The following is a 27,341-nucleotide window of genomic DNA, read 5'->3' as shown; positions in this document are numbered from 1 at the left end:
TTCTCTGGACCAACTAAAAAATGATTTGGTTCAACGAATCCAACCAAAATTCGATGGGTTCTTGGTTGGGAGTAAGCACTCAGTACCAACGAATCGGGTAACATGGGTGTTACTTAATTTGGAAGTTTGGTGTGTTATAAATAAAAGTTGGTGTGGTAGTAAGAGAACAGTGCAATTGTTAAGTACATTTGAATGCGAATTTTGGATAAGCAGTTAAACAGCGACCACTCTCGTCTACCTCCACCCAAACTCAAGTACTCAAGCTACAAGGGCGTATTAAGTGCCACGTGTCCTTTAAATCTCTCACCCTTAGTGGAGCATGTGTGAAGGAGAGCAAAACTCCATGGATTGGCTACACTTCTTCCAAATCCCACTCTTCACATCTCGCTCTCTCAAACTCTTCTTCTTCAACTTCAACCTCTCAAATTCAACAATTTGTACAAAATTCTTTAAGAACAATGGCTTCAACAGTTTTGCACAGTTCTCTCAACCCATCAACAACAATTTTCTCAAGATCCCATTTTCCAATTCCAATCATCAAAGACGTCTCTGAATCAATCTCACCTTCTCTCCACCAAAATTCCTTAATTAAATCCAAACCATTTAAGCAAAAGAGGAGAAAACATGTAATTGCAGCTTCAGCAGTCTCTACATCTACCCAAAGCAGCAACAATGGCGTTGTCCAAAACCCGATATCGAAGAAGCTTCGAATACTTATAGCTGGTGGTGGGATTGGTGGATTGGTTTTCGCATTAGCGGCGAAGAGAAAAGGGTTTGATGTGTTGGTGTTTGAGAAAGATTTGAGTGCAATTAGAGGAGAAGGTAAGTATAGAGGTCCAATTCAGATACAGAGCAATGCGCTTGCGGCCTTGGAGGCGATTGATTTGGAGGTTGCCGAGGAGGTTATGAAGGCTGGGTGTGTTACGGGTGATCGGATTAATGGACTTGTTGATGGAATCACTGGTGCTTGGTAAGGTTTTTCGGATCGTTTTTTTGGTTTGTTAATTTTGAGTTTGTTTTACGTTTATCGATCATATTCGGTTTCATTAATGGTGTAGAAAAATTCTTGTATTTGTTTTGTCTGTGCTGGTGTTCTTCCTTGTTGTAGTCATGTTAGTCGCATACGGAAAATTAGAAGTTGTGGTTTTCTGCTAATCAGTGACCCTTCTTGGCATTTCTTGTTCAAGTAGAATTATGACTCGAAAGTCTATAATAATGGATCTAAAACCCATGCCAATTACCATCAACATCAATAACACCCATTCTGGATGTTTCAAATAGAGTTTGGATGGGTCTTCTAGTATAGTCCTCTTGTTAGAGTAAGCTCACAAATCACATGAAAGAGTTTTTTGGAACTTTGGATGCTCCTTTGAAATTTAATCGATGTAGAGGGGTATCACCTCGCTGGCCCCGGATGCCTTACAAAGACTATGGCTAGGCTGCGAACGGTTCGCCTGTTTCCCTCCCCTGTACATACTGTCTCATCAGAGTGTCATGTGAGGACAATGGTTAATATCCTCTTCTTACTACAAATTGTTTCTCTATATAAAATTATCCTAGATTATGTAGAACAATATTTCTTATTTTGGCTGTCTTTTTTAACTAAACTTTGCTTTATAAGCATCCAATTGCTACATCATGTAATTTCGTAGTTGGCCCTCAGGTACATCAAGTTTGATACATTCACTCCGGCAGCGGAGCGGGGCCTCCCAGTCACAAGGGTTATTAGCCGAATGACTCTGCAACAAATTTTTGCTCAGGCCGTTGGTGAAGATTCAATCATGAATGAGAGTAATGTGGTTGAATACGAAGATGATGGAAATAAGGTAATTGGAATCTTCAAAAACTTTTGTTTCCTTGAAAATCTTCTTTCATTAACTTATCCATTATAAGAATACATGGTTATTATTCTTCATATCTAAATTGCATTTATTCTTATTTTACATTTAACAATCTCAGGTTACTGTGATACTCGAGAATGGACAACGTTATGAAGGTGATCTCCTTGTTGGTGCTGATGGTATATGGTCGAAGGTAGCAAATATACATGGTTTTCTTATATCTTAAAAAGAAAACCGTAAGTCCAAAGGATAGTTTTCCAACAAAATGGATGTACTCTTGGCACATATGACGGGTCCTTGAGCTGACCACTTCATCAATTTCTTGTTGATTAATATATCGGACATCAATGTCTGAGTCATCATAACAAATCAGAAAGATCATAATGGTTATATTCATCCATTCAGATTAATATTTGATGGTGGAAATTTTTTTGTGAACCATCAAATGCTTGGTCCTATCCGTTATGCACCATGTGGTCCGTTATGTCATTGGTACACAGCTTTTATGCTGTGTTTGGATTGAGAGAAATGGAGAGAAGAGAAAATAAATGAGTTTCTCTCCATTTCTCTTGTTAGGATTGTTAAGCGGGGAGAGAAGAGAAGAATTGGAGAGAAACCCTTTTAAAATATTTTATAATTCCAACTCTGCCCCTAGATCTCTTATAAGATATTTTAAAATTCCAAAGTTGTTCCAAGTTCTCTCCTGTCAATCCAAAAATGGTGGAGAGAAATTGAGTTTCTCTTCTTTTCTTTTAATGAGTTTGTCTTCTCTCGACTTCTCTCAATCCAAACACAGCCTTAAAGGTCTATCTGATATGTACCATTTTTTTTATAGGAAGCTTTTTCATTTGTATCATAGATTTCCTATAATCTGGAAAGTCAAGAAGATAGTATTGTACAAATTCAATCTAGGGTTTGGAGATAAAGAGAGGAAAAGAGAAATTGTGCCAGAAATTTATTCCATTACTCCCTATTTATGTGAAATACATAAATAGAGGAAAAGACGAAAAAGGACAGAAATATAGAAATAAGAAATAAAATGTCAATATGATAACAAGTAGAGTCGTGATAATCTGACACCCCCCTCTGACATAAACCCCCATCACAGAACCATAGATCATTTTCCTCGGGATACACAAGAAAATGATTTCTGGTTCTGCGTCTCCCAAGGCAAATGATCTACGGTTCAGTGATGGGGACATATGCCAGTGGGGGGCATCAGAAATTCATTATTCTAACAAGTATTTCCCATTAATAGGTGAGGAAGAAATTGTTTGGACCTAAAGATGCTCAATACTCGGGTTACACTTGCTACACTGGTATTGCAGATTTTGTGCCTCCAGATATTGAATGTGTCGGGTATGTATTTCTTCTGCTTTTTAAGTAATTGGTAATCTTTCCATTTTGATGGTGTATTTAGAGAGATTCTATTGCCACACCAACTTTTGCTAACACCACCCCAATTCATATGTAGATCACGAAAGAATTAGCACACATCTTGGGTGGCTTTAGCAAAAGTTGGTGTGGTGATATAAGCTCTCTTTATTCATGTTTTGTGGTACTTCTTCAGAGTGACAATATATTTGTTTGAGGATAACGATGTCACAGCCATGGTTGTAAATTAATATAATACCACCCCTAGGCAAACCATTGGGGTATGAGAATGGAGATGTCACTAAGTTATTTGATGTTATTATACTGGCGGTATTATATTAAATTACCAATGGAGCTATGATATCTATCAATGTTCTTTTTCTAACCGGCTAATATCTCATATTGCATCATTTGTATGGTCTAATATCCAGATTTCTCTTCTGAAGGTACCGGGTATTTTTGGGTCACAAACAATACTTTGTTTCTTCAGATGTGGGTGCTGGAAAGATGCAGTGGTATGCATTTAACGAGGAATCACCTGGTGGTGTTGATGCTCCAAATGGTAGGTAATCTCATATGCATAGAGTTTTGTAGATTCCATATGAATGAGCCTTTTTTAAGGGATTTCATGAATTGACCTATAATCCTATTGTAATATATACATAACTAATACGTACCAGAAAAATACACATAGGGGGTTTCCTGTACGACACCTGGATTTATATGTTGGGCATCCTTTGATGTAGAGATCATCCTAAGTGTATATGGCGTAACTCATTGGTTTATCCAAAATATTATCTGCCTTTTCTATTCCATGGGATACAATTGGTGTAAGAAGTAAAGGATGTCATGGCTCAACAATTCCCTGTGCCAGTTGTTCAAATTCTTCTGACTTAGATTCTTTTTCTGTAACTGATGCTTCACACTTGTCAATCTTGCTTTCACTGAAATCAGGCTTATAGATTTCTTCCTTGATTTCTTTATTACTCGCATTGAGTTTAGGCTCATGGACTTTGATCCCATATACTTCATTATCCCAGTTCGAGCACTCCTATTTATAGTATCCAAGATGATTGCACTTGTAGCATAAGTTTTGTAGCCTGAGGTTTTCATCCTGTTATTCATGTAGTTGTCTATGTTCTTCACTTTCCTTTATAATACGATCACGACACAATGAAAGTATGTCCAAGAGTGACGTGTTTAATATAATTCCGACAACATATTTTTCAGCTCCTTTGAGAACATCTTTGTTGAGTCCATCTCCCCTCAACACTATTTTCTACTTTGTGTCTCCCGATCCTAGTCTCTGATACCAAAATTGATGCAGGAATACTTAACTAAATGGAAGGTTTGAGATCAATATAAGATTATCAAAAGCAATAAAAGAAATAAACTAAACTGCATTCATCCATAACATGAGAATATCAAATGAATAATTTTATTTATTTATTTTCTTAACCGTCAATCAATTTCAAATTTCAATACTCTTTATGGGGCTTTTGGCAGGTAAAAAGGAAAGATTGCTCAACATATTTGGGGGCTGGTGTGATAATGTGATCGACTTGCTACATGCCACGGATGAGGATGCGATTCTTCGGCGTGACATATATGATCGGATACCTATTTTTACATGGGGAAAGGGTCGCGTAACCTTGCTTGGGGACTCTGTTCATGCTATGCAGCCAAATATGGGCCAAGGTGGCTGCATGGCTATTGAGGTATTCTTTATGTAGTCTATGGCTTCCTTGTTGATTTGGTTTTTAGGTGAACATTTGGGTTTGAACGAAGAAGAAAAGAAAAAAGAGAAAAAGGGGGCTCAGCCTCATCAAGTTCGTCTATCCCCTCTAACTCATTTATGTTTAAAAAAAATATATCATAATGTGTCCCTATTAAGTGAATATAAAATAAAAAAGACTAAACTGGAGTATATATTTCATATATGCCCGGTTTGGACTGAATCTTGTCTAATGGATTATGATTATTGGTGAAAATATCTTTTAGCTGATAATGCATATCTAACAAATGGCATAGAAATAACTTTGGCTATCATGTGCTCTACCTGATGGAATGACAGTCAATCTCTATATGCTTGATCTTATTATGAAACCTAGATTGTTCGCTATGTGTATTGCATTCTAATTGTCATAATTAAGTTTCATAAGACAAACCATAGTAAATCCAAGTTCCTCCACCAGAGATTGTAGCGATAATAACTCACGAGTGGCTAGAGTCATTGTCTTATACTCCTCTTCAATACTAAACTTGGCTACAACACTTTGCTTATTACTTCACCAACTTATCAGGTTACCCACAACAAAGATGCAATACTCATTGGTAGATCTCCTGTTAGATGGATATCTTGCTCAATTTGTGTGCAAATGGCCATTGGCCTTAATGCCTTAAATACGATATCTCTACCAGTAACACTCTTGAGCTAACGCATGATACAGATGATTGTCTCCATGTGAGAAGCATGAATCATCATCACCAACTGACCAACAATGCTGACCACAATGTGATATTATCAGGCTACTTACCGCAAGAAGTTTGTAAAGGTGCTTCATTAGAAAAATTCATTGTAGCCAACAACCACTTCATGGGTCCTGTCCCAGAAAGCTTGGGAAACTGCACAAGCTTAGTCCGAGTTCGACTTGACGGTAACCAACTCAATGGAAATTTATACCTAGACGCTGGATTGTATCCTAATCTTAATTACATCAATTTTAATTACAATAGATTTTCTGGTGTTTCTCATCAAATTGGGGAGAATGCCAAAATCTGAAAGAGTTAAAAATTCGTGGTAACAGGATCGGTGGTAGTACACCAGATGAATTAGGCAACTTAACTCAATTACAAGTGCTTGATCTTTCTTCAAACCTGCTTGTAGGGGATATTCAAAAGGAGTTGAGTAGGTTGTCTGTTCCGTTCAATTTGAGTTTGAATGATAACCAACTTTCTAGTCAATTACCATTGCAAATCGGAAGATTATCCAACTTGGAGTACTTGGACCTCTCGATGAACAAGCTAGGTGGAAAGATTCCAGAACAATTGGGAAGTTGCATGAAATTGATATATTTGAATTTGAGTAAAAACAATTTCTCAAGAAACATCCCATATCAGATTGGCAATCTGAGAGCCTTGCAAGAGTTACTAGACCTTAGTTTACATTCACTCACTGGGAAGATATCACCACAATTGGGAAATCCTGATTATGTTAGTAACCTTGAATCTTTCCCACAATAAACTCGTCAGTTCCATTCCTCCTTCATTGAGTGATATGGTTAGCTTGTCATCCATAGATTTACCAAATAATGAGTTAGAGGGTCCTCTTCAAACAATGCTGACCACAAGCACCCTTACAAATGTTGATTCTCATTACGCCGGAGTTTAGTAATCAGAAATATGAAGAAAGGGGTTGAAAATTTCTGAAATGCTTGATAAATCAGTTACTTAAACTGAACAATCAGGACCCAACACCCTTGAGAGAATTTCCAAAACTATGCGACTTCTCCTTTTTCAATTTCCAGCTCATACACAATCAACAATTGTGAGAACAGTCTCTTATATGTTTTAGTGGCCAACAGATATATGATTGAAATACAGAGTAGCAACATGTACACAATCACTTTTATGATGTCTTTGATTTCCAGAAACTATATCATTAAACTTGAAGAAAAACATGTGGTGTCCTTGTTTCTTGACATGAAAAGGGTTGTCACAGCACTTGGTTACAAACAACACAATATGAGATTAAAATCACATAAATCAAGAAGAAAGAACCATGAACATCAAGCCCTGTGAGATATTTAAGAATTGACATAAAGAGACGAGAAATAAAATGTAAAGGAGAAAGGAAAGGGAAAAAACTAAACCAAATCAAATATTAGTTGGCTCTGATTCCATGTTGTTTTGGATTTTATGATAACAATAGGATTTGAATGAAAAAGAGAATAAGAAAAGAGAGAGAAAAGAGGGTTTGGCCTCATCAAGCCCCCCACCCCCCTCTCTAACTTGTATTTTAATAAAATAAAAAATTACAATCGTGTCCCTATTCAGTGAAGACTAGCTACCTTCAATTCATAAAGGAAATGTCTAAATTCATAAAAATAAGATGTAAAGCAAATACTAGCAACACTTGTCTTCCCTCTAGAGAGTTCATATATGACCATGGTCAAATAATAAATTAAATACAGTAATGTTTTGTTTTCATAAGCAATGCTTACATCTAAGATCCATGTATTCTTCTGGTGTTATTCTTGTGTAGATATGACCTGCCTATCACACATCCTCTTTATGTCAAAATATGGTTCTTGCTTTGGCTTATTTTTAATGTATTCTTGTAGGATAGCTACCAACTTGCTTTAGAGCTTGAGAAAGCTTGGAGACAAAGTGTAGAATCAGGAAACCCTATTGATATTCCATCTTCTCTGCAGAGGTAACATTTCATTTTTCTGTCAACATACTCAAACGAAATTAATTTTCCAGTTTGAAACTAGTAAGTATACCACAATTAATTTTGAAGTATGCATATAATAGAAATAAATACAAAATCTGAGCTAAATTTGGGGTTAGACCATAAGCATGTTCTTCCAATGGCATACCGTACATTGATGCACATGAAGGGAAATAATCAGAAATGCCAACAATCAATCACATCATAACGGCCATCTAGTTCATTTTTTGGGTGGTCATTTATGATTAACAGTCCAGAAAAAATATATTGGATGATCAAAGCAATCTCTTTTGGTTGAAATATTGGCTTAGGAAATCTTGGTTAGACTCGGCACATTACTTTTGACCACTGTGAATTGGTGTGTCGAACCAGCAAGATTAATGAATATCCTTTAGATTGTTATTTGGATGGGTGAGAGAAAATCTAATTCCAATGGTTTTACGGGCTTTTTTAAAATAAAAAAAAATCTGAAATGCATAATTTTTAGGGGCAGTTGCTTTGTTGAAATTCTAACTAATTCTCCCCTTACAGATATAATTGATGCTTCCCCTTTTTAAAATAAGATTATCTGTTTTCAGTTATGAGAAAGAAAGAAGATTGCGTGTTGCAATCATATATGGAATGGCAAGAATGGCAGCAATAATGGCTTCCACTTATAAACCGTATTTGGGAGTGGGTCTCGGTCCATTGTCGGTATGAATGCAAGATTGGTATTACTACACCGTTTACAAATATTGGAGTGTGGTTTTTGTTCCCTTTACGATGGTTTAAACCTTTTCTTTCCTTTTTTTTTCTTTTTCCCTGCAGTTTTTGACCAAGTTCCGGATACCACATCCAGGAAGAGTAGGTGGGAGATTTTTTATTGACATTGCAATGCCTTTAATGCTGGGCTGGGTCTTAGGAGGTAACAGGTGAGACTTTTGTATCCTTGTTTTTTTTTTTCTTTTTAATTCTTCAATTGGTTGTGTGTTTTTCCCTTAATATGTCACTCCACTCTAAGAGTCCTAGCACAATAGTGTTGGGCTATTATTTGGAACTTTTTAATTCTTCAATTGGTTGTGTGTTTTTCCCTTAATATGTCACTCCACTCTAAGAGTCCTAGCACAATAGTGTTGGGCTATTATTTGGAACTTTTGAATTCTAGGTACCTTGACAGTTCAAAATTTTCTATATTCAGGATTTTTTATATGCCTAATATAGAACTTTAAGAGCCAATTATTCAGGATTTTTTTCCTCATTAGTCAGGAACTTTCTAAACCAAATGGGGCACCCTTAGACATACTTCTTCAAACTTATTATTGTAATCTAATACAAGTAAGAAACTTTTCAGATTTCAATTTCTTTGTGCATATCAATCTGCTTGAAAATATCGATATCACCATCTAATATCTCCATTACCGTTGAAATGTTGTAGAAAATTTGGGATATGGGGAACTCTATATAAATCATGGAAATAAGATTCTTCATTGAGTATTCTAGAAAATGATAGAATAAGCCTGAAAACACAGTCATGAGTTACCTTTTCTTCATCATATTGCAGTAAACAACCATTTGGAGCAGAAAATGTGGTCTACATGTGCTGACATCAATTTCAAGAACCTAGACTAACAGATCTGAATGTTCATAATCATGTAAAAGAGTACATGAAATTGAAAACTAGCGGAAACCAATCTCATTATTTGGTTGATAATTTTTTATCTAAACTGACCCGAGAAATATTGTTGTCTTTTGCAGTGAAAAACTGGAAGGGAGGTTACAGTGCTGCCGACTCTCAGACAAAGTATGTTACTTAAAAAATTTAAAAGTCGAAAATCAATACTGAAACTGTTTCCACATAGCGTACTGTCTAGTATGGTACAAGTAGCTGAAACTTTATCAAATATAAATTGTTATCTGAAAGATAATATTTGGCCATTAATAATTTGAAGGCAAATGACCAATTACGAAGATGGTTTGAAGATGATGATGCACTAGAGCGTGCACTTGATGGCGAGTATGTGTGATGTATTATCAGTGAATATAATTTATTTGATCTCCGTTTTTTGGTTAACCTCACGGCACTTTATACTTATGGTCATCTTATTTATTTTCTAGGTGGTTTCTTTTCCCCTCAGAGAATGAGACCAAGGGAACCTTACAACCGATTCATTTAAGTAGGGATGAGAACAAACCATCCATAATTGGGTATGACTCAGGACAAATTCTTATAACCTATTGTTCTATGAGGATGTCTAAGGTAACCTCCGTTGTACATGTACCATACACTGACTGGGGTGGGACCCACTATTCAATGGGTCCCTTCTATGAGATCTCCTAGGACAAGAATCAACCTGGTTGAATGATTCTATTAAATCTAATATGTTCTTGGCAACTGGTCCAGATACAAGTGATTATAATTAACCAATTTTGTGATTGTAGTGAAAGAGATCTCTTAGTTGGGATACATCCAACCGAATGTGTACCATGTACATGTGTCCTTACATGCTACTGGATGGGTACCATAGTTTTCCTTTGTTCCTAGCATTTTATGTAAAAACACTTCATATGATGCATAGGTGTATTGTGCAATGCAGAAATGTTTCACATGTCGACTTTCCTGGATCATCAATAGCCATACCTTCACCCCAGGTGAGTTTGATGTATGATGATTTCACCTGTTTTGTTGATAAAAACTGATCCTTTCTCATTCTTCACTACCTTATGTTTTGGTATCCTTAATTGAGTAAATAGGCTTTTCAGCAGGAAATGTTTTCAAGGCTCTCATGAATTGCATTTAGTCTTCATTGAGAGGCTCTTTTCACTCAAAAGCGTATGCAGTTTCATCCCACTCAAAGAGGCTTTGAAAAAGTTTATACCTTTTTGGTGCCTTCTGACTAAGCATATACCTTATGGGATGTGTTGTATTTCTTTTTCCCATCTATTTTTGTTGTAGCATTACTGAATAGTGTTTATATTTATAAAGTTGGCAATGGTATCGCTCAGTAGTTTTTGTTTCTTCCCTATTTCTATTTTCTCTCTATATAGAACCTATGCCCTAGCTTTTCCTCTAGTATTAGAGTGGTGTTACACTTTTTAGTTATGGTGGTTTTTACACTAATTATTAATTTTCTTTTAGACTAAAACTTAAAATTTTGGAAAAATATGAAATTTTTGGATCAGTACAATTGAATTTGGAAACTCTCTTAGAGTTTTGCTGTCTGTTTATTTATGTATTTAAAAAATGCATTCTCATAAGACTACACATTTGGTTAGTGAAATGTCTCTCCTCATGCTTTGGCATTTAAATACAATGATCTTAGGTATCTGAAACGCATGCTCGTATCATCTATAAAGAAGGAGCCTTCTACCTGACCGATTTGCGAAGTGAACGGGGTACTTGGATCACTGAGTAAGTCAAGGGAAGCAAGATCTCATTTGGTTTTTCATTGAATACATTCTCAGTGATTTGACTTTCTTAACCCCATGCAGTATTGAAGGGAGGCGGTATCGGCTTCCTCCAAATTTTCCTGCTCGATTCCGTCCATCCGACATAATTGAGTTTGGTTCTGATAAAAAGGTGGTAAAATGTTTCCATTTATTTCATCGTATAAATACTATTCAGCTCTTATAGTACTTGTACTTGGTTATGCATAGATGCAAGATGTCAAGCACAAACCAAAATATACTAAACCATAGAGCTTTGTTAACAATAGCACGGCACTTTCTAGGTTTTTTTTTTCCACTTTCGACATGTAGGGACACGAATCTGTCCAAAGCCAAGTCTTCTGTTATTGAGATTAAGTTCATATCCCCTTACACTATCTCCATCCACATTCTTTCAGGTCTTCCTCACTTGTTTTTGATTTTCAACATTGACTTTCAACATAAATATTTCTTCTAATTGGGACTAAAATTGTCCTTCATTGAACATGCCCAAACCATTTCAGCCTAATTTACGGTTCAATGCCCATTCAAATAAAAGTTGTTGTATTTTTTTATAATAATCATCTCATTTACTTAATATTGCTAACCAATATGTTTTTTTAGTGGTGTTGTATCAGAAAATGGATTATTCTTGTTACGTAGATGATAGTAGGTCGCTTTTTCCGTTCAGAATGTTTAAATTCCCAAGTTTTGCGCAGGTTTCTTATCGGGTAAAGGTACTGAAAGCTCCTCCAAATATCACAGACAACAAAGGAGAGAGTCCAATCCTCCAGGCTGCATGAAAGCAAAGCAGTTAAAAAATGATTTTGATTTACACTGAAAAAACTGTACAGCATGTATTCATACTGTGTCAGAGCAATGTAAAAGTGTTGCTGCTCTTCTTGTACAAGTTATAGGATGATTTAGTCAAGTAAAGCATCACACCATCAATGTCTGATTATGGTTTTTTCATACTTTTGTTTTCAGTTAAAAATGGGAAGAATAATGTATTAATTAGTTATTTTCCTTATGCCGACTTTTCTTTCGTCGAGTAATTAAGTATATGTAAATAGGGAAAGAAAGAACAAAGAAGGATACTTTCCAACTAATTATGCTCTTGCAGGTATTTTCTTTTCCTCCCCCAACCTCATTTCCAATGGTTTGCTCACTAATGTTGGAAATTTTGTTTTTGTTTTTTGTTTTTTAGAAAATCTTTTCCCTTTTTCTCCGTAAAATTGTATTATTTGATATTTTATCTTAATTACAAGTATGGCCGTAGTCATGCATGTGCTTCTGTATATGGTACAAGAGCCTTCACACTTCCATTGTCGGAGTTGTGTCAATGGATCAGTTCTGGATCGAGGATTTGGGTTCCAAACTTCCAATAAGGATCCAATTTGATAATTTATTGGATTGGTTATGGATCAACAATGTTCCGAAATCTGATAGGTCTAGATCCAATAAAATGTGAGGAATTATGTTAGATTATATTATACAATTTGTATGAATATGTGAAGTTTATTTATATATGTTTTGCATATCAAATGGATTATGGATCCTATAATTGAGATCCAATAAAACCAGATTAGACAAGGGTCGGGTCCGATTCTTATAGGATCCGTTCCAATTACGATCCAATTCTTATTGGATTGGTCCCAGATCAGCTTTAATCCTTTGCCATTGGATTTGAACTTACATATATTTATTTTTGACATACCTTTTCCAAGTTTTCAAATTTGGATTTCCCTCTTAAAGTCCTCACATGTGCCCAAGAGCTCCGCCCACCATCTTTGTTAACCTTCAAGGCTAATAGAGAAAACAACAATATAAGATTCGATTTTCATCTCTTTTTTTTTTTTTTTTACCTTGTTGTGAGACTAAACAAAATAGAAGAAAATCAAAATTCAACTAAACAAATGGAGATTAATATAAAAATCCATTAAGAGTGAACCCTACCTAACCTATCCTTCTTAATAAAAAAAAAAAAAAGATTTAGGACCTTGATCTTGAGGACGCAAAGGCAAGGGTGGGCTCAAATTTTCCAAGCCCACTAAATAAGATCTGGCTAGGGCCTAAGTAAAACATATCTTAAAAAAGAATAAGTTTACTCTCACCTGAAGGATGAGTTTCGCTAACTCAAGAAATGACACAAGATCTTAATTGTGTAAATACAACTTTTTGAAATTTTATGCATATCTCAATAATTATGTCCCAATAATTTTTAACCATTAGAATTTTATATTTATATGGTCAAAGATCTTATGTCATATCTTTATAAAATCCAAATTTCAAATCAAATCTATTAGTATCGGGCTTAAGCACAATAAGGATTTAAGATTGATCTAAGTTGAAGCCACCTCTTTAGGATCTGATTAGGATCAATTCAAGTTTGACCCGAATCTGCCCATTCGATTTAGGACTGATCTAAGGTATAATCCCCTCCTCTTTAGGATTGGGTTAGGTCTCATTTAAATCCGACCCAAACCCATACGTAATTAACGTGAAGGACTTAAAATGGGAGGAAGTGATGATGTACCCACGTGGCACATGGGAGTTCGTCTTTTTTTTTTTTTTTTTTTCTTGAGGTTTGTGTTGGATTCCCAAAGTATCCAAAGTTTTGGATTCGAAGGCAACGTAATGCGGCGCCAATAAAAAGATAGTGAGTCCCACCACAGCTTTAAAATGAACGGATTTCCCATGACGGCTAAAGTTCGAATCGATGTTGTTTAGTAACCACGTTAAGTATCTCTACTGATGAATATTTTATTTAGTGTTTCTAGAAAAAAATAATAATAATAATTAGGGTATCTGAAAAAGCAATATTTTCTAAGATTAAAATATCCAAATATAAAATTCTGAGCAATCTCCTTATCTAGGGTTTTACATCCATAATTGTGGTTTAAATGAACATTATTTACAAAGTGAAGGATAATACCAATAAAATGTTTTACAGAGTTAATTGCTTAAATAGTTGATTATCTCTTGTGTTGTCAACTCACATTCATTCCTTTTCTGCTTTTGTCCAAGAAATCCCTTTTTTATATTATAAAATGAAATGAGTGTAAATATTAATTTAAAATATATTTAAGATAATGAATTCTTGTGAGTGATCAAATTGATCGTCATGTCTTATTCCTTGATTATCCAATTTATGTAACAATCTGCCATGTCTCATTCCTCGATTATTTAATTTAAATTATCTAGGATTGTTTTTTAGTTATATGATTCTTGATTTAATTAGTTTCAATTATGATTTGATCTAACATGATTGTGCAGGGTCAAGGGAGGCGACAACATGTCTTCCTTTAATATAATGTTTGTGGATTTAGTGTTGAGCGAAGAGTCATTTCTTTTATAGAGTTCATAATCTCTCGTCGTAGACCTCCATCAGAAAGGCTCTTCATCCAACTTTTATTACAAGTCCTTTCGTCTTGTCGATCATCTCTATTCTACCAAGTAGTTTGTAGCAATCTTATCATATTGAGTAAGTAAAGGGAGAATTCTCCGAACTTTAAAAAAAATTTCGTAGATGTGGAAGCTTTTTGTCGTTCCTCGAAGTTTTGAACTAATTAGTGAAGATTGCCTTGATTTTGACTCAAGGTGATCATCATCTCGATGCTTGACCTCTCGTTAGGAGAATTCTTATCGACTTTCAATATGGTTTCAGGCACAGGGCTTAATTATTTCTATATATTGAGGTGAAAGACAAACTTTTACCCTTACTACTATGATTCTTTTGTATACGTCACTAGTAATATATATATGGTAATAATAATATAATAATAATAATAAAGATTTAAACAAAATACGATAAGTAGTTATCATTGAAAAGCTCTCAAGAGAGTGTTTTTGAATGATAATGTTTTTTTTATAACAAACAAATTCCAAAATATAAAAAATAAGAAAAAGAAATATGTGACTAAGTATGACTGGTTGCAATAGAGAAGTTTGACATTACGGTAAATTTTAAGGAGCTTAAGAAATGGTGAAGTGGGCGCAATAAATTGCACTTATTCTTGATCAAGCAAATCTTAATCTTGAGATGTATGCAATTGACGGAAAAAACTATGAAGCAGGCAGCTCACTTCAAAATTTTGAAGAAACCCTCTTCCTAGGATTACGCGTGGCATATTTGAGGAGGTATCCCAAATATTGATAAAAGTAGGGATGTGAATTAAATATGAAAGGGCATGTGCCAAAGTGCGAAGAGAGTTCCTTTCAAATTTTGAAGTGGGTTGAGAATATTAATTGACAAGGTCAAAAAACTTAGAGGTCATGAGTTTAGAAATCATAGAAGTTTGTTGGTGTTCGTAAATCTAGAAAAACTAAGGATGATTTGTCTTATTTATTTAATGAGTCTTGTTGGAGTAATATTGAAATATACATCGTAGGGAACATTTTTGACGTAGATATGTATCAAAATCATATATGCTTTTCATTGAGATATCAATGAAAATATCTATGGTATTAACACACATCCACGTCAGAAATGTCTCCCATGATGTACATTTTAATGTTACTTCATTATTATCCTTATTTACTATAAAATAGGGTTTTGTTAACATATCCCTCGAAGGGACTCGTTAAGGTGCAAAAAATACACTTTGGAAATAAGCATTTGAGTGGAGGGAGGTGATCACAATCTGTGAGGGCTGGATTTATAAATAAGACAAAGTTTTTAATAGCACATATTTCGTGCATTACAGTTGTACAAAAGAAATAGAACCGTCCGATCGGCTCTCATCACACAACTGGAAATCTTTGTCTTCACTTTTATCTCAGTCCCCCCCCCCCCCCCCCGCCACACACACACACACACATATATATATATATAATATATAGAACTATCTGATCGGCTCTCATCCCACAATTGAAAATCTTTGTCTTCACTTTTGTCCCATGAACAGTCCCCCCCCCATATATATATGGCTTTTGTTTTGTGAGGTTTCTTGCGATAGAGAGAGTTGTAGAGGACAAAGAGTGTAATTTTCATCGTTGATAGTGAATTTTTTTTCCCTCTTTTTCATGGACGTATGCAATTTGTCGAGCTACATAAATTTTATGTTTTTTGTGTGTTTGTTTTATCTTTATTTGTTTTCTATTATTATGCTTCCGCACAACAGTTTATGCTCACATGTTTAAAACCTTATCAATTCATCTTCAAATATAATTGTGATTTATCTAACTAATATGAAATAATCCTACTTAAATTACTATGGTAGATCATGAAATCAAGAAGCCAACACTTTATATACCGTAGCCCAACTAATGGACTCATTAGTTGACCATAGTTCATAATCAATTTTATAGAGTGAGAGACTTATAAGTGTAAATGATCACTTAGCTTTACCAAAGTAAGTTAAATAACTAGAACAGCCAAGTTTATTGCAAAACTTACTAAATCCCTTTTTCTTTTTTTAATATTTATTGAAATAATTCTATATCCATATTCATAATTTTATTTTCACTTGGATATAATTTTTTTGACAAAAATAAATTGGGTTATTTAAAGATACCAATATTAGAGGTAGCCATATTTTTAAAATGATTATATGCATCCCTTACCTAGTTTGTCTTAAGAACCAACATAAAATTACCAAAATACCTTTTTTTTTAAGCTTCAAGTGAATAACCACTTGATTTATTTTCAAGTAAATTTATTATTCTTAGGTTGTTAACCTTTAGGTTAAATTTGGGTTACCCAATTTGTTAGTTTGGTATCGAACCGCAATCAATTCAAATCGAACTAGTTCGTTGTAAGTTTGTGAAATGTAGTGAAGCAATGTGATGACTTTCATTTTACTTTTTACTTTTTTAACATCCTCCTCCACATCTTCATGATAATTGAGTTATCCCGTTAAAATTTTAAATTCCTTGTATGCCCTTTTGACCATAGTTTTTATTAATAGACTAATGAAAAATATGACTAAATACCCTCATTTTCAACATATTAATAAGAAAATGTTGATTTTTTATATCCAAAATCTGATACAATATTCAATGTGTATTTACCCTATCATCATTTCAACTTTCAAATGCCCTCAATTTTGTCTATGCTTACAAATTGGGTTCATGCTCAAGTGATGAATCACAAATTGCAAATTCAAATTTGAACCGAACGAACCCACGAATCAAGTAACATAGGTTTAAACTAGTTCTTCTTCAATAAATTGTAGAGAACCCTTAATTTCAACATATCCATTATTCTCTTCCAAAAAGTACTATATACCACATACATGAGGTTGAAGGAGATGGAATCTTAAAAGGTTGAAGAAGTGGGCGAAAAACTTTACCCTAAGATTGAATCTCTTCTTCAATCCATCATCTTTAGTGTCTTTGTTGAAGATGATCGATTTTGAGGAGAAAATCAAGGGGTTTTAAGATAAGATGAAGATATTTTCATCATTCATGTCCATCTCCTAAAGAATACCTAAGTCAAGGGGGGTAAGTCATCAATTTGAAAATGTATAGGGGTATATCTGTTGTTCACCAAAAAGCTAAGGGGCATGTTTAAATCACACAAAAAAAAATTACGAGTCGATTATATAACCTTAATAAATATTTAAAGAAAATGATTTTGATACACCGTTTTCGTAAAATACTCTTAAAAACAAATAAATAAATAAATATAAGACGCCACCTGGCCTCACTCCCACAATCTACGGAAATGCTCCCACTGTCCCATGCAGTGTCATACATAAAAGTACGAAACTACCCTTTATGTAATTCAGATATGTTTGTTCCCATACGATCTTCTTCGTGTCACTCAAAAGGTTAAAGTTGAGAAGGTTTCGTGTCAGCTTGTAAAGAAAAAGGAAACTTTGCTACATACTTCGCATCCCTTACTGTTACTGTGCAATCGATCACGATCAAATTTAATATTTTTTTTTTTCTCTTTTCCAAGTTTTGTATTTATATAGGTTTTGAAGTGTGGGATCCAGTAAAAGGTTTCTCTATCAAGTACACCATAGTGTTGGTGGGCTCCTTGACATGATGGAAATATTCCAATGGAGGAACTTGGAATATTATTTGGTATAAAAGTTTAAAACTCGTTGAGTCAACTCAAAAATTAGAGGACTCAACTTACACTCGCATTGGAAGTTGGAACCAAACCAATGAGTTGAATTGAAAATTCATTCGAGCTAATATTTAATTCATCAATTTCAAAATCTGTTATTCAATTTGATTCTACCTAAGAAATCATCAGCTTCAAACTCTTAAACTTAATAGATTTCGTCTTTCAATATTTTGAAAAAAAGAAATCTTATTCATATATAAATAAAAAATTTATCGTCTTCGAGATCTTAAACTTATACAATATTTTCTTGAATTTACAACTTTCGTTTTATTTATTTTTTTTTTAAGAAAATAAGTTTCTTCCAACCAAATCCATCTTTTTCAAATTTCTCTTACATCATATTTGTTTGTGAGTTATGATGGTCGGATGAAATGAATTTAAGATGGTTGAAGAGGATAAGTTGAGGATAAGGGTATTTAACAAGGTTGAAGATGGGGCATTTAAAGTCATTAAATTTTGAGAATTGTTAATGACACCCCAACTTTACTTATTGCACTCAAATTATTAAATTATTTATCACATCTAATTAAGGATTTAATCACACTATTCAAACATTACGAAGGCTTTGTTCAAGTTATTACCTCGATTAGTCTTGTCCATTTTTAGATTGCTCTATTCCTTCCAAGAGGTTTCTTTCACCCATATTTTTAGAGAGACTAATAAGGTTGTCTAGCTTCGTTTCAAGGCTCTTTAGATTGCTCTGTGTTGGATCCTACATCCTTCTCATTTGATTTGCTGTTGATCTTAAATTAAGATTGTAGTAGTGCTCGTTATTTAAGGTTGTAGCTAGTTTGGGTCTACCTTAACCAGATGATCTTTTAAAAAAAAAATAAAGTTATTACCTCAACATTACAAAGTATTATTACACATATTAACCTCGTAAAAATCCTAAATCTAACAACTAGATGATCAAGAGAGATTCTATTGGAACCCCAACTCTAAATTATTCTAGCTTATTTTTTTTAATATTTTAATTGGAGTGTAATAAGTAAGTTTTGAGGTGCCAATAGCAGCTTTATTTATTTATTATTTGACTCATTAAATTCAACTCATGATTTTCCGACTTGACTCAGGGACATCTGAGTCGAGTTTTAAAACTTGTACATTAGAAAAAGAGAGAGAAAAAGGGTTTATTTTGGACAAACAAAACAAAGAAATGATCGAATTTACATATTTCCTTTTAAGAATACAACCGTTCCATACTCTCTTTTACCACTACAACATGTTTTCCGATTTTTTTCCTCTTTAATGAAAAGTAAATCCAACGATTTAAAATATGAAAAAAAAAATTGAAAGAAAGAATCTCACTACCGGGAAACCGACTCAACCAGTTTCCCAATCTTCTCTACGATCTCCGGCGACAGTTGTTTCGCAGGTTTTCTCTCCTTTTCTGGCCTGAAATCGAAACCTAGAGCTTCGGTAACCTCCACAAAACTCCAACCCGCTTTTCGAAGCGATTCTGAAAATCGGTCAGCTTTCAAAAGCAAAGCGTCGAAAACTACTTGGCTGTCTAACAAAACTGCTTCTTCATCAAGAAAACTACAAGGCGATACGTTTAAGATCTCCGTAACGTCCGATTCGCCCCAACCGCTCTCTCTTAAAACCGATCCGATCCGATCCAAATACTCTTCAACCCAACTCGGCTGAAATGTCGGGACAGAAATCTCGAAAAATCTCTCTGGCGATGCTGAAGTTGAAGAAGAAGATGAAGATGAAGATGAAGAGGAATCCTTTCGTTTTCGATCCATCACTGCTTCGCTCCAGAATTCTATCCATCGAATCGCTCTCTCTCCAGAATCCGAACTTCTTGGAGAGAAATTCGACGTTTTCTCACTAAAAAATTGCTGGTTTTTTAGGATCGAAGGATCATCAGATCGAAACAAAGCTTCACGTTCGAAGAAATCAAAAAGATCCGATCCACAGCAGAAAATCTGATTCTCGTCTACAAAAAATATCGGATTTCCAGCTAAAGAAGGATTACAAGGTATGTAGCAGTGATTGAAAAGCGGTATCAAAATCGGTGTCTTTCGCAGAGAATTTCGAGCAATACGTAACGCTTTTTCCGGATCGGACGGTCTTGAGCCCCAAGATTTCGGCCAAAGAACGTTACGAGCTATCTGGTAAGAAATCGCAGCAATTGGGAGATCTAGCAAGCTACGAAGGTGAATCCGTGCAGCAGCGGCGGCGCGCCAGTCGGGGAAGCCTGGACCAACTGGAAGACCAGCAGAAAGAACGGCTCGAAGATCAGGAGGGAAAGCGAAGCCGAATTCGGCTTCGGTTCGAGCGAATTCTGCGTCTGAAAGGCCATCGAAGACTTGGATTCCAGAGTTTTGGAGATGAGAGATGACTTTATCTGCAAGAGAAGAGAAAGAAAGAAGACCGGTTCGAACCGGTAAGGTTGTAGTGGCGTTTGAGGGTGTTGCAGCTGCTCGAGCGGAGAGACGACGTAGACCGGCTACGTGGGCCGGGTTCAAACCTGTAATTCGTTGTTCGACGTCTACCATGATTGTGGGGGAAATGCCGGTTCAACTGGAATTAGGGTTTTTGGTGGAAACTTAGTTGCTTTTGTTGCTCTATTTTTGGGTTTCTTTTTATTCTTCTTTCGGCGAGAGAATGGAAGTTGCGATCATCGAAGGCTTTTGATTTGGGAAGAAAGTGCGGGGTTTATAGCTGTTAGGGGAGAGAGGGGTTGGGCGGGGAGCGGGACCCACGTGTGACTTTGATTAGAGAATGTTGATCATGTACTCCAAGGAATTGGTTAACGATTCAACTCTAGCCTTATTTACATGCCACTTGGCACACTTTTTTAAAAAATATATATTCCTTCCACTTTAAAATAATTTTATACACTCACGCTATAAGGTTGATGAATGAACCAAAAGCTCGATTTTGGATTTTTTTTTTTGTTTTTTTTCGTCTTTCTACATTTGATCAGAGACAAGTCTAAAAAGAATCAATCTACAAGGAATTGCAACTCATTCGATTTTATTCTCAGGGTTGAGTTTTAAAATGAGAGAAATCGAAGTATGAAAATGTTCGACATCAAAACTTGAGTGCCAGAAATACCCGCACTTTTATGTTTAAATTTAATATAATCAGTCATTTTAACAAAAGATGTAAAATTAAGAAATTACAACCTAATTTACCCCTATATAATCATGTTGTTAGGTTTTTAAAATTTTAAAAATATTCTTTTAATTATAAAATTTAAAAAATAAAATTAATCAATATTTTAAATTATAAATAAACCTTTTTAATACATGAGCATTTGCACATACCACCTTCACCTTCTAATGGACGATAACACTAAAAACTTATGTTCAATAATAATTCACATCATAATCAAGTTACTAATCTCATTAAAAACAGATTTATTATTAAAAGTAAAAAAATAAAAAACTATAATTATATACACATGTAGTGTGCACATCTTTGCTTGACTGAGGCATGTGAGACTGTTATTGTTAAAAATGAGAAGGATGATGAACATGAAGGTGGAATAAAATGGAGTAAACTATAGGACTTCTGGTATCAATCAAATAATATAAAAAGCAACTGCAAAAGAATTATTGAGATAGTTTAAGCTTTAAGCATATAGCATCTATAAAATTGATTAGAGTTTAATCGAATCTTAAATCAAATAACTAAAATAATAAATTACATAGTTGATTAATTGATCTAAACTTCTGGATTTGACTAACAATCTTGTGATGGGATTATAGTCCATAAATGAGAGCTACCTTTCATATTTATAAACATTTGGGGTATACTTTGGTGCATCTCATAGGATCAATCACAAATAATTAACAACAGCGAAGTTTGTGCATCCCCTTGTTTCTTCTTAAGAAAACTCACAAAACTTTCCTAGAATTTGAAAAAAAATGGACAAAGGAGAAAAAATAGATGAAATAGTAAAGAAGGATTTGATAATTTATGTCTTAAATAGATCTTGGGTCTGTATGATTATGAATGGAAAATGGGCAGGAAAATGATTTCTCCTAGAAAACAAAATTTTCGTGGATATAATTGTGCATTTTTCCTAGAATTCTTCCAAAAATGATTTTCCACCTAAGGAGGAAATTTTTTTCACGTCCCACCATTGAGAAAATGATTCTTGTATCCCCTAGTTGTTTTTTAATTAGTACTTTTGTTTTTAATGCGATCAAAACTTAGTACTGGCATGAATCGAACCCAAGTCTATAGTTTCATCACTCGTAAACTTTATCAACTAAGCTAGTTGGCACATGCTCTACCTTATAATGTTATTTTCTCACGATTATCCCTACCCTCAAAACTAAAACTAACTATTCTCTTTTGATATTTTCTTAGTTGCAATGAAATGGTGGAATTTATTTTTCGATAGAATTCATTTTCTCAAGGATTTTATATTCCCTTGAAAAAGTATTCTTTGCAATCGTATTGATCTTTAGAAGGAATGATGAATTTTCTCCTTTGTAAGTAACTTTAGAATTGAAACGAAAAAATAAAATTCGCACGCAACCGTGGATTATCCATTTTAAATTTCATCAGACGGTAATGTTGAAAATTTATTGAGGGGGAGCATTGCTGAGGTGCTGGAGCACATTATCATTTCTCCTACCAAAATTGACCGTTAGTTCCAACGGATAGCTTAAGAAAAATTATTTTAAAATGCATAATTAGTTTTCACAAAATCCCATGTTGAGGGCAAAACAATAGCTTTGAATTTTGGTGATGAGTTTGGTTTAACTTTGACTTAGAGAGAGGGTAACATGGAGGGGAATAAGAAATTTAAGTCAACTATTGAATTACTTACAAAACCTTAGTTTGTTTAAGAAGATTTATTTAATAAATTCATGGGCATTAAATAATAGTATGGTACATTTTAATAAAAAAATTCTTAGAGTTTGTAACCATTTTTATTAACTATGCACTTCTGTGGACAAATTTTTAGTAGGTCAACCCCACTCTACTAAGCCCAAATGGTCGCATGGTTCTTCCCATAGTTTTAAAGCTTGAAATTATTCATCGAGTTTTTCATTATTAATGATAAGTCTATTTTATTAATGAGTACAACAATTCGGTGCTAGTGTGATTTGAACCCAGGTCTCTGGTATCATCACCCAAAAACTTTACCGATTAAGTTAAATGGCACCTGTGTGATGCAAGACATTAATTTAGGATTCTAATTTAATGACAAAATTTTGACAATAAAAACTATGAACAAAGAAGAGAATATAGAGACGAAGGAAAAATAAATAAATAAAGATAATTGTAAGCGTCGAAGATGGCACTTAGGTGAGGTAATAAAGTCTATGGATGATAGTAGCATAGGTCTCATGGGTGATTTCTAGTGATTTTTTTCTTTTCTTCCTTGATTAGAGACATTGGTAAAATATTGGATTACAAACGTGATCATAAATAACAACAACAACAAAGTCTTACCCCAAATATTTGGATAGTCTAAATGAATTTTTTTGTATATTACACTATATCCAAAGTCAAGTCTTTTATTATTGCGAGTGAGTTCATATCAATTTTAATTCTTTCATTTATTTATTTTTTTTAGGACTTTCAACTTGAATATTTGTTTTAAAGTGGATTCTGAAACATATTCGACTTTCTCCTAATTTATCACTTCTTAGAACTACTCCTACATTTTTCCAAATATTATTAATATATTTCTCAAACCAAATGCCTAGAAAATTCGTTAAACTCATTTTGGTACGTAGGTTTACTAAGGGTAGAGCGCATATTAGTGGGAAAAGACAATGCCCAAAGTGGCAGTTTAGGAATGTAAGATCATTGAAATATTCCATGAACATGGGGTCATGATATTGTCCCTTATTTAATGGTACTAGGATTACATGTAGCACCCATTTACCTAAAAGGGGAACATAAACATCTTTATGAAAGAAGTAAGTGTGACGTGTGAGATTGGATTTTTAGGATTTTGAGGAGTCAGATCCATGGGCCACCTAACTAATAAGGGTACTTAAACTCATATTAGGAGCTTTAAAACCTTAGAAAAGTTCACCTAATAAAGGGTCATTCTTAGAGATTATAATCATCTCAACTCTTTATCTTTTGTCTAATATGGACTGCTGTGGCCACATTATTAGATGCTCTAGATTTACAATACCTTTAATCCAAATCAGTAAAAAGCGTTTATAAGCATCAGTGTAGTACGTACCAAAGAAACTTCAATGCCAAAATTAGTTTCACATTGTTTATTTCCTCTTAGAACTCGTCACAGTTCTCGAACTAGAGCATAGCATCCCTTGACTCTCCTTTTGATCCCTTGATTTCCTTCTTAGCTCCTGAGGAGAATCCTTAATTAGAGTGATAGAATTCAGGATGAATACGATGATTATCCTAAGATCCCGATATAGGCTCGTATTATAGTAATCAATCAAATCATAATAAAACGGGCAACCTCCCACTCTTTCTCATTGAGGTCATAAAGTATGTAAGTGATAATGCTAAAGACCTAGGATCAAAACCCTATCTCACATAAAGGGGCAAATCATCTTTTTGACTACAATCCATCATCATGGGTAAAATTATTGGATTATAAATCCATGGCTAAAACATGCAACAATGACAAAACCCTATACCAAATATTTGGGGTCAACCAAACAAATCTTGTTCCTCGCCCTTAGTACAACGGGATGTGTTACAGTCACTCATTAGTGCCACAAATGAAAATCAAGAAAAACCAAATGAGTGTGATCGAGTAATGTTGCTTTATCCATTGATGGGTCTTTTGATAGAGCCATGCATTCCATTGATTTGATTATTGTCTCGTGATAAGTGTTCCTTTTTATCTTCATCTCGAACCTCGTCATTGAACCTCATTAATTTCACTTTGAACTAAGTCAAGTCTTTTGATATTGAGAATGTATTCATATCTACTTTCACCATCTCTATTCAATTTATTTGTTTAGATCTTTAACTTGAATATTTCTTCTAATTGGAGTTATAATTCATTGAACATAACCAAACCATCTTAACTAATTTTTTCTTAGTTTATCACAAAATCCAATAGAACTTATTTTAAAGTGTAGGTCTAGGCCACTCATAAATGCTTGGAGAAAAGACATTGTTCCAAGAGACAATATAGTAATGTAAGATCATTGAGACATGGGAAAATTATTTGATGAACTCAACTAAGGCAATTCTTTCTAAGTGCCCTATAAGTTTTTTGATAGTAGCTTGATAGTTCAGTTACTAAACCTTTTCTTTCTTAATGCCTCCTCACCCACTTTTAATCATTGAGATCAATGGATGTTCAGTTACTAAACCTTTTCTTTCTTAATGCCTCCTCACCCACTTTCGATCATTGAGATCAATGATTCAAAAGTTGAGATCAACATTCAAATCATTTGGATCTACCATCGATCCAATTGTTCAAATCGACCTTTTATAAATGTCTACATCAACAAATATAAATTTTCAATGTCAACATTTGAGAATATATATATATCATTGTGATCAATAATTCAAATTGTCAATATTGGCGATTTAAATGATTTGAATTATTGATGTTGATGATAAGGGTTTGACGTTTTATGGGGGGAGAGGTCATTGAGAAAGAAAGAATTTTACCATAACCCTCCAAAAGTAAGGGTTGCCTTTAGAAAGAATTCCCTGCCACAGGGTCATTAATTAATTTTCCCTTGGAACATTGAATGACCATGTGGTCATGACATTGTCCCTTATTTAAAGGTACTAAGGTTAACTTGTACCACACATTTCCCTAATTAGAAATTGTACCTAAAAGGGTAACATCCCCATCTTTATGAAAGATTGGATTTGTAGAATTTTGAGGAGTCAGGTTCATGGGCCATCCTACCTAACAAAGTTGCTTAGAAGTTTAGAACTCAAAATAGGAGCTACAAAAGCCTAGGAAAGGACACCCCAAAGGTTGTATATATAAGGGGGGACCCTCGTAAAAGAAAACTAGACAACCTTTGTCCATGGCCTTAGTAGGCAAGATAGGGGCCATGTAGGTGTAGGAGATCAAATAGATGCTCTCAGAGTGGGCTGTGTGCCCAAGTTGCTCACTTGTGTGGGTCTACCCTACCATGAGAGATTGTCTTAAACTATAAAACATACATTATTTTCTAAAAACTAATTTGTTTTTCTATTCAATTTGTAATTTTGGTCTTACAGTTTAAAACTAGTTTATTTAGTTGCATTAGAATTATGAGTGGATTAAGATCCGAAGGGCATTGTTCATCAAATACACAACTTGGACCCAATGTTTTGGGGCCACGAGAACCCTCGACCGAGTGAAATTCTAATAAGAATGTTTATTGTAAGTTGGAAAATATGGCATTTTTTTTTCCGTATAGGGATAGTTGAGTTCGGAATGGAAAACCTACAGTTATATACCAAAACTCTGATATCTATTCATGGACGTAGGCTTAACCAAAATACGTAAATCTTGTATTTTCTTGATGTAATGTTCTTAGATGTTTTTCTTCTCATGTATTGTTATAGGCGAGGATCCGAACTCACATGATCAATAGAATTTATGTCCCTCCCCTCTGAGTTATGTACTTCAGCCCCCAACAAAATTAAAGACAAGAGAGCAGAAGTTGCTTCCCTCGTTGTACATCAGATTTATTATTATTATAGCAAATACGATAGTGGTGTTTGTAATTAGTAGATGAATGAAGTGCACCTTCAACATTGTATATCATATCTAATTCTAGACTTTGATTGAAATTGATCTGATGGTTCAGGATACTCGATAAGTATGTAGTTTTGATGACTTTTTCTTAGAATTTTTTTTCTGGGTTTCAACATGAACATCATACATGTGATAAGATTTGTAAAAACTAACAATTGTATTGGAGCATAGACTGAGCCTTTCATCAAATCAAAACCTTAGATCAAACTGTTCAAATTGATGAAAAAATTGTTCTATAAATTGATAAGGTCTTTGATTACATATATAATTAATATTTTAGGCATGGGTCATGGACTAAGGTTATGGATCGGATCATATTATGATTTTCATTTATTTACACAGTATAATTAATATCTCAGGGCTATTAAATTGAAAACAGATTATGTTGCTAGTTGGGATCTCGATCCATGTGAAATTAGATCCATAAATCAATGCGGTACGGGTTGGAAAATTGGAAAATTTTAAGGATCGGGTTTTGCCCAAATGGGCTAAACTCGATTCAATGTGACTGGGTAC

General features: G+C 34.3%; 2 protein-coding genes across 2 annotated transcripts; one reads left to right on the top strand and one right to left on the bottom strand.

Annotated features, from left to right (window-relative positions):
- The first annotated feature begins 258 nt into the window (after positions 1 to 258).
- Positions 259 to 12,100, top strand: ABA1 (zeaxanthin epoxidase (ZEP) (ABA1)). The gene is made up of 16 exons (XM_086439522.1): positions 259 to 970; positions 1,664 to 1,826; positions 1,960 to 2,034; positions 3,100 to 3,200; positions 3,662 to 3,777; positions 4,722 to 4,933; positions 7,559 to 7,650; positions 8,247 to 8,361; positions 8,476 to 8,579; positions 9,403 to 9,448; positions 9,597 to 9,661; positions 9,763 to 9,852; positions 10,242 to 10,296; positions 10,968 to 11,056; positions 11,137 to 11,224; positions 11,790 to 12,100. Exons 1-16 carry the CDS (start codon positions 459 to 461, stop codon positions 11,871 to 11,873), a joined length of 2,007 nt encoding a protein of 668 aa, XP_086295648.1. The 5' UTR covers positions 259 to 458; the 3' UTR covers positions 11,874 to 12,100.
- A 7,154-nt stretch (positions 12,101 to 19,254) lies between these two features.
- LOC147403785 (uncharacterized) lies at positions 19,255 to 20,817 on the bottom strand. Its single transcript, XM_086439520.1, has one exon. The coding sequence runs from the start codon at positions 20,650 to 20,652 to the stop codon at positions 19,456 to 19,458; it is 1,197 nt and encodes a 398-aa protein (XP_086295646.1). The 5' UTR covers positions 20,653 to 20,817; the 3' UTR covers positions 19,255 to 19,455.
- Positions 20,818 to 27,341: the final 6,524 nt, after the last annotated feature.

Source organism: Akebia trifoliata, chromosome 4 (assembly GCF_017979445.1).
Source record: "Akebia trifoliata isolate Shusen 1 chromosome 4, ASM1797944v1, whole genome shotgun sequence".
Classification (NCBI taxonomy): Eukaryota; Viridiplantae; Streptophyta; class Magnoliopsida; order Ranunculales; family Lardizabalaceae; genus Akebia; species Akebia trifoliata.
Note: the sequence above shows the minus strand (reverse complement) of the source record. Positions and strands in the feature narration are given on the sequence as shown.

Coding starts and splice junctions, on each gene's coding strand:
- ABA1 (XM_086439522.1), top strand. CDS start 459: ATGGCTTCAACAGTTTTGCACAGTTCTCTCAACCCATCAACAACAATT. Junction 7,651..8,246: donor ATTCCATCTTCTCTGCAGAG/GTAACATTTCAT, acceptor ATCTGTTTTCAG/TTATGAGAAAGAAAGAAGAT. Junction 9,662..9,762: donor GAGCGTGCACTTGATGGCGA/GTATGTGTGATG, acceptor TTTATTTTCTAG/GTGGTTTCTTTTCCCCTCAG.
- LOC147403785 (XM_086439520.1), bottom strand. CDS start 20,652: ATGGTAGACGTCGAACAACGAATTACAGGTTTGAACCCGGCCCACGTA.